The sequence below is a fragment of the Nanorana parkeri genome, unplaced genomic scaffold (assembly GCF_000935625.1).
Source record: "Nanorana parkeri isolate BGI_ZX_2015 unplaced genomic scaffold, ASM93562v1 scaffold250, whole genome shotgun sequence".
NCBI lineage: Eukaryota > Metazoa > Chordata > Amphibia > Anura > Dicroglossidae > Nanorana > Nanorana parkeri.
Genome location: NW_017306518.1, coordinates 1,562,766 through 1,571,398, shown reverse-complemented (window position 1 = coordinate 1,571,398; position 8,633 = coordinate 1,562,766). Strand labels below are relative to the sequence as shown.

The window sequence follows — 8,633 nt, the reverse complement described above, 5'->3', positions numbered from 1 at the left end:
GGGGGGGGGGCAGCACAGTCCTGGCCTGTGCATAGATGGTATCCAGCGGCCGGCAGACACCCCGTCTCTGCACCGGGAGTGTCAGATCATCCGTTCATCTGACACTCCTGGCGCAGAGATGGGGGGCCCACCGGCCGCCGGATACTGATCTTAATATTCCACACTCTGACGCGCTCAATTGGGGGAGGGGGCGGGGGCCAGGCGCACGCTCGCTAGCCGGATATCCAGATAATATGGGGCCCATCAGCCCTTGTGAGGAGGGAGCCGAGAGCCAAGGAGATGTGAAGACGGCCCTGCAGGATGCAGGCACATGATGGGGAACCTAGGACGGCTGTGAGGACCCAGCAAGCAGAACACAGACACTGGGTTTTTCAGCAGCCTCCACCAGGAAACAGCAGAAGACCAGCCAGAAGAGGTAAGGGTAAATAATTAATTTTTAAAAATATTATTTGTAGCCTGATGTTGTGTAAAGTACTGCTGGTATTTGTAGTGCTCTATAGCAGGTGCCATTCTGCATTGCAGCACTGCAGAATGGGACCCTCTATAGAGGACTACAAATCTCAGCAGTACTTTATACAGAAATGCTATAGTTGTATATTGCTGGGATGTGTATTCCTCTACAGCCTGTGCCATTCTGCATTGCAGTAAATATTAGGGACGCACCGATATATCAGCCGCCGAAACATATCAGCCGAAAATGTCACTTTTGGTAAATTCCTAAAGTGCCATTTTTTGGCTGATACAGGGGTGCATCCCTGCTTTCTTTCCTCCCCACTGGGCGCTGCTCTGTGTCCCAGCGGGGAGGAGAGAAAGTGTCACAGACGGCTGAGCGCTATGGTAGGAGAGTGCTGTGAACAGCCTGCGTCTCTCATCCCACACCGCTCAGCCTCCTATCACAGTCCGGTGTTCTATCGCTGATTGTGACCGCGTTAGAATGTGTGACTGATGATGTCATCACACTTTCTAATGTAATCACGCCCATTTTTTCGGCGGTAGAATGTTTGACCAGTCACGTGGTCACACATTCTGACGTAGCCACACCCATTTTTTTCCGGGTAACAATGTGTGACCAGCAAAATGTGTAGAATTCAAAGCTTTCTCCGCTGTTCCTGGGCACATCGGCATCGCAGATGGTATGTGCAGGAGAACTGATCGGCCCTGGAACAGCTGATCGGTCCTGAAATCTCACTTCTGTCCGACTTTGTATTGCACTCGCAAAGTCAGATAGAAGTGAGATTTCAGGACCAATCAGTTGTTCCCAGGCAGATCGGTTCTCCTAAACATACCATCTGCAATGCTGATCAGCCTGGGAACAGCAGAGAAAGCTTTGAATTCCACACCTTTTGCCGGTCACACATTTTTACCCCGGAAAAAATGGGTGTGACTACGTTAGAATGTGTGACCATGTGACCGGTCACACATGCCAACGCAGTCACAATCTGTGATAGAACACTGGAAGAGCGTTGTGTGGGCGGAGACAGCCCGCGCTGTCACAGGAGGCTGAGCTTTCCTCCCTGCACCTCTCACTCAGCCTCCTGTGACAGCGTGTCAGAGAGGAGAGCGGTACAAACACTCAGCGATCCCAAAAAAAATCTTGCACCAGGGCCCTTTGGTCCGCCACTGTATACAGGTATTTCTCTATAGTAATAGGCAAGTTACGTAGAAGTTGCTGGTGAAACATAACAGTCTCTAGTAAAGGGGTAACACTTTATTAACACAGTACTCCTCTAGTAAAAAGTAGCATTCTCTGGCTATGTGGTAGCTATTTCTGCTATCATAGCAACGCTTTCTTTTAGTGTATGGAAATACACACTGGTAAAAAAAAATATGACCATCAATCCTTTGCCAACTGCAGGTTTATATGTTAAAAAATAAATTTTAAGCTCTCTTGCCACCTGGCACTAAGGAATAGGTAATACATTTAGCAATTAAAATCTTCTGCCTTGTACAAAAACAATGCACATTGCACTTATGCTTTCATAGTTATAGGATAAGGTTTTAGTGGAGGTGTCAAGGTTTACCCCAGGCAATCGAATGGCTTTGAACAGCCTTGCCAGAAATTTGAGAGAAAGAGACATGCATGTTGTTTCATATCCCAGACCCTCTAATTAAACTGTCTAAATGACAAAATAGGTGCTGACAGATACAAATTCCTAATGGTTATTAGCAGAAAATAAGTTTTAGTTTAGCCTTTTACTTTGCCTTTCCTCCAGTATGATAGACAATATGTTACATATTAAATCTACCCTTGCAGTGTGGGCTGTTTCCATACTGCAGTGGTTAAATGCTCCCTTTTTGCCTAGGATACCATGAAAAAGCACTTTTACTTACTGTATTCTGTGCTCCCACAGACTCCACCTCTCCACCAGACTAATCACCCAGCTGCTGGGGAAGTGATAAGATAAGGAAAAGTGCTTTTTAATAATATCCTAGGAAAAAAATAAACATTTAACCCTTGCAGTGCGGGAGGTAGTTTATTAATTTCCCCAGAGTTCAGCTTTAAAATGTTATGATAACAGTGGTAAATTAAAACAAATTAACTAGCATTCACCATGGAGTTAAGTGACCACAGAAGCAAAATAATTTCTAGGCAAAGGCAACTAGGTTTTTGGCTAGAGTACAGCCAAATGGTTGGTGTCCCAGAATAGAATATGAAATGCAAATCTTAAATTTAGTAATATAGCATCAACCAATTTGTGAAACTATCAGCTTTAATTTTCAAAGTGTTCATCAATACTCCTTCATCTATGGCCATGGTAAAGTAAAGGTAGATATATGGGTGGGGTGAAGGGCAGACACTATGGGGCTCGTGTATAAACCGTCCACCCAGTGTAAAGTTGGGTGAATGCTGTTAGCACGATGGAACCAAGGAGCATAGGAAATTTGCTTGAGGTTTATATATTTTTTATATTTTTGGATAAAGTAAGGAAAGGTTAAGACCCCATCAAGTTTTTTTTTCTGTGTTCCTCCTTGGAGATTTATTTTCACCTCCTGTCATAAAGACACAACAGGAAGTAAGAGGGAAAAAAAATCATAGTTTCTCTATATTGGGTTTATGCATATGGAAGGATTGTACAGAAGGATATAAAATGTGGGTGTGGATGAACACAGTATATTGGTATATGTAACTTTTACAGGAAAGTTAACACACAAAGGTTGGGACTGACAATATGGAATTGATTTACTAAGGGAAAATAGGCAGTTCAATTTGAAAAGTGAATAGTTACTTTACTTATTCTCCTCAGCTTAATGAATGAGGTGAAGCACTATTGATTTCTATTATCTAATAATGGTCTAAAAAAACTGTTTATTTTTTTAAATTTTTCCTTGCATGTGATTGTGTACAGTTTGAATTTTCACTAAGCTAAGGGAAAATGTCCTTGCAAATTGAAGATTCCTTTGCAAAGTTAACAGTCTATTTGCCTTTTGTAAAACAAACCCTGTTAGTAGTGGGGTTAGTAGCAGGGGTGTTGAGGAGTGACAGTAAACACCTAACCTAGTTCTAGCCTAGGACTCCAACATGCTAAGAAACAACTCCTGAAAGATTCAGATTTCTTTACTAGTGTTTAAACCAAAAGGACCCTACAGTCAGCCTTATTATAGGTTGGTAATAGCATGGTTTTTAAGATCAAAAGAGAAATTATCGCTCAGTGACATTATACATTATGTATGTGTATCTTATAAGGTTGATAAATGTTTTTGACATAAGCAAACATTTTTCTGAACCTTGATTATTTTTATGATTGGTGATTTTTTTTGGCACTCAGATTCCACTCAAAAGATGTATATTTGTTTTTTGGAATGTGCTTATGCACATTCTAGTTGTTCAACTCTTCTTGCTCCTTAATAGTAAGCTTTTTGTAACAGACTGGTCACAACAGGAAATAGGTTCACATGAACTTGCATACTTCTGGAATATGTATCCATGGCCACTGCTCCAGTGGGTACTAAACAAAAGTGATCTGGGAAAGCTCGGGCAATTAGGACCCAGATCTATGCCACCTAATGTTTGAGGGGGTTAAAGAGACATGGAAAAACAATTAACAGTAAGTAATTGATCAATATAAAATGTTTTCTGCAATGCAGATCCAATTAATTCTCAATATTTGAACTGTGATAGTCAAGTGACACAAAAAAGAAGACCCACAATCTGCATCTTGTACATATAGAGCTTATGTTTGCAAATCCTGTCATAAATGTTTACGTAGTTTGCTTTGGGATATTACTGTAACGTTTTTTTTATAAAAAGAGTAAAGACTAGTTGATCAAATATTTATACTTTGCTAGTTGGAATATAGAATCCTTGCTCAATGATGAGCCATATGGATCCATATATGTGTTTGAGACTACCACATCTTTAACTTGATTCTCATATTTTATGTCATTTATAAAAATACTGTAGCTAACACAGACATCATTGTTAAACTACTGCTCTGGGAGGCATTTAATACCTTTTACTTTCACTGCATACTGTCTTAGAAAATCTGTCACTTGAAAACATCTGGTTTTCATTTTAATCCTTTAACAGGAGACAATATAGTTTGTACAGACATAACATTTATCATGATGAACATTTATCACATTTAGTAATATATCACTATTTTGCAATCCATTCTTCCTTTACTCTCTGCTACCTATGCAATGTATAAAAGCAAGTGACATATCACAGCAGATGTACAACCACCGCAACCATGCTTTTGAGGCATTGTTTCCACCTTTTATACTTTGTGTCATATACATTATATGCCCCACTGCTGCTACATTGAATAATAAAGTGAGTAGTATAGCCTGACTTCAACAGGGGATTGGACGCACAGAGGTGGGTAGAAGACAGAGAGAGGGTAGAAGACTGAGAGCATGGACAAAGAAGTGGAGATGGGGTGCAGAGGTAAATAGGGGGCAACCAACAGAGGAGAAAAGTGGTCACAGCATTTAAAAGGAGGCATAGCAATAAAGTGGTCACAGGAGGCACAGGGTGGGCACAACACTTGAAAACATATGGCAAAAGTCACCTCAGGCAACATGGTACTAGTAGAAACAAGGCTGGGTTAACTTATATACAACTGAATCTGGCTTGTAGCATGGCATTGGTAGGTGGCACAGCATCATATATGTTAATGGGTGGGGATTCAGGTCCCAATTTTATTGAGTGCATACATTTTTAGGATGTAAATTTGTTCCTGCCCTCAAGCCAAAGGGCTAACTTATCCTATGCTATTATCATCACTATTCTATCTTAAACCCTTCGTGACTGACGACGTACAGTGTACGTCGCCAGCATCGGGGCTGTTTAAACAGACTCCCGGCGACTTTTGCCGTCGGGACTCTGTTTAAACTTGTAGAGCCGACTGTCGGCTTTACTTCTAAATTGATGACCTGTGGGGGCTTTTAAAGTGTCTTTTATTGATTTTTTGGGGTACTGCAGTTTTTCGCCGTTTCACGGTCGCACGCAATCTGTAAAATGGGCATGTTGGGTATCGTTTTACTCGTTGTAACCTCATCTTTTATATTTCATTAAAAAAATGGGTAATTTGTTGTGTTTTGGGGCATTTAATTAAATTTGTCACTAAATTTTGGGGTTTAATAAGGAGTTGCGCTAATATTGCGCAACATAAAAATTTTCAACTACCACCATTTTATTCTATAGGGTCTTGGCATTCAGAAAATATATAATGTTGGGGGGTTTTACGTCATTTTCAGGCCTAAAATGTGGAATATAACATGGGTGCAAAAATGGAAAAAAGGGCCTCAGTCATGAAGGGGTTAAACATGTGATTCTCTACCTCACTATGCTATCTAGTTATTTAAAACAACAATATGTATCAAGTAACCTCTGGTGTCTGTGTCAGCTAACCCAAGTATCCTCAAAAATGTGTTCATGCATTTCCAGTGGCCATATGTTCCATTTTTTGCACTTTCAAATTATTCAAAATAATTTAATGTGTTTCTTTACAATGAACAAAGGTAACAGTAGCGCAAGACAAAAATCCATATATGAAGGTCTACTTCATGCTTCACAAATAAACATGTGTCATAATTTCTTGGGTTTCTTAAGAAACACCAAATCATACCTGTCAAACTTATATGTATATATTTATATTTTGCAGATATTAATGGAACTATTATTTGCCCCAATGAGGTTAGAGAAGAATATGACCCTCATTTTCCTCATGGACCTCGTCTTCGATATCTGCGACTGGATGGAAATGAAATTCAGCCACCAATCCCACTTGATCTTATGATTTGTTTCAGACTTTTGCAAACTGTAGTGATTTAAATATTGAGAGCTACATTAAGCTAAATGTGTCAAAAAGTTAAATGTGTCATTTTAAACCTTAAAGTTATTATTTTCTTTAGGTAATTTTTAAGACCTTTAAAAGAGGATGTCTTTGTATGTTTCTGTTCTTTAAAAAAGATATTAACAAATCGGAGTTTCATTCAAAGCACAAAAAAAACTATCTTTTTCAAGATGCTTACTTTGACAAGAGAACTGCTAAATCTCCTCTAGCACAATTAGAATTAGTTTGGTTGGGGGGAGTGTAACTCATTCAGCAAGCTTACAGAAGATATACCCATATGCAAATATGATGTTCTCCAACAAAGTAACATTATAACACAAGGAAGGCCGAATTTATACTTCCAGTATCCCACACCAACTGTTTTATGCCTCCTCCCCCTATCCTATTCAAGTGGCTAGGCTAATACCGTTTTTCCCCGAAAGTAAGACTTATCCCGAAAATAAGACCTAGCACTATCTTCAGGGATTTCTGTAATATAAGACCTACCCCAAAAATAAGACCTAGTTCGGTGGTAGATCTCATATTACAGACATCCCTGAAGATAGTGCTAGCAGCAGCTCCCTGGATGGCATCAGAGCGCTAGCCGCAGATCCCTCCCGCCCGCACGCACGCCCGCCCGCACGCCTGGCTCCCTGGACAGCAGAGCGGACAGCTGCAGCCAGGTAAGACATCCCCCGAAAATAAGACCTAGTGTCTTTTTTCGTAGAAAAAAAATATAAGACACTGTCTTATTTTCGGGGAAACACGGTATCACTCTAATAAGATCCAGTATTATAACTACGCAAGGCATACCCAGAAAGTATGAAAGAGTTTGCCCACTCTGCATCACTACACCTAGAACTAGTAACAAAAAGAGTATACAATACTGTCGCTGTAGTCTGCTAGCAGTTCAACCCTAGGTGCACAGACCCGAGTGGGTAAACTGTAGGTGCATAGTACACTATTACATGAAAAAATGCACAAATCCTGCAAGAACAGCAGTAATAAAGACTCAGCTGGAAAAAAAGATATTTCAGCAACATGATGTGCGGTGGCTGCGTCCTTCCTTGGTAACTCTCCCATCCTAGGGCACAACCTATTTTGACTATGGAGAATTCTGGCCCTTATAAGAGGGGTAAGATGTTATAAATTTACTAAAGTGGAGCAGATAGTAACATATTAACTTTACAGCATTATCCTTTAAGGTGAGACTTCTAGTTGAGGTAGAGTTATGCATTGCATTTCTTTACAGGAATCTTTGTCACCTGTATTTAAAATAAAACTTTACTCATTAGTCTTAATTCAACTTAGACTGCATTGACTAGGTGTTTTAAACCATGACCTACATGGATTCTATGCACCACAATAGTTTAATTAACAGTATAATTATGTTAATGTGTCTATAATCATTCTGTTTAATTTTTGATATGTATAGATGGCCACAAGCGAAACATAAAACGAAAAAAAAAAAATTAAAACTAAAAGAAATTATTTCAATATTCTAATTTTTTACCATAACACTATATGATCATGTGGTAACAAATTAGAGATGAGGAATGCCAAATTAGTAAATAACAGATTACTGATGCTAGTGAGTGCAGTGCATTATCGCAATGGTCCTCATAAAACAACAGAATCACTACCTTCATTGTAGCTACTGTTAAGCTCTGGTAGTACTGATGTCAATAAGGACAACTGAAGAAGACTTTTTAAGAGCCCATCTGAGCTCTGCCTATTTTGGGCTGAGCCTGTCAAAGGATCTAAATAGGACACAACTGCCAAATGCATATGCATAAAGCAAGATTGCTGCTCATAGGGTTTAATGAACCTCAGAAGCAATGTGTGTCTGTGTGTGTGTATGTGGGGGGAGTGAGTAGGTGGGAGTTGTTCAGGTTGCTCTGAGCACTGATGAAGGTGCAGCTCAGACATTCCTTTAAGTGGCTGTCCTTGGTTACATTTGAATTTATTTTCTGGTGAACTGAATTATGCCATCAAAGATCATATTAAGTTTTTCTCTTTAGCTTATTGTATAAATGATACTACATAAGCCAGGGGGGATAAAGAATCTGGATCATATAACTATGCCCCCCAAATATCTGCTCTCCATTAGCCTTTTTCCAAGTTGTACTGGTAGAAGCACAATCAAGGCAGTGAGGAACAGTTTTGTTATCAAAGTGCCTTCAAGTGCAAGTTTATCTAAGCACCTAAAAAAAAAAAGAAAAAAAAGCAGATGCCTGGCATGGGCTAAATCTCATCATTTAGATATGTTATATCTTATCCTGTTACACGTTTTAAAGCTTTATATGCTTAAGTATTTACAATTTTTAATCATTTTTGACTAGACCATATTGTATT

The 8,633-nt window shown here is 39.5% G+C and overlaps 1 protein-coding gene across 2 annotated transcripts in view; it reads left to right on the top strand.

The window, feature by feature from the left end:
* Nucleotides 1-6,438, top strand: part of KERA (keratocan) — a 17,958-nt gene extending 11,520 nt beyond the window's left edge. For both annotated transcript variants that reach the window (XM_018556724.1, XM_018556725.1), the window contains exon 3: nucleotides 6,108-6,438. In XM_018556724.1, coding sequence (XP_018412226.1) covers nucleotides 6,108-6,277 — 170 coding nt within the window. In that variant the 3' untranslated portion in view covers nucleotides 6,278-6,438. The remainder of the gene's footprint in view (nucleotides 1-6,107) is intronic.
* Nucleotides 6,439-8,633: the final 2,195 nt, after the last annotated feature.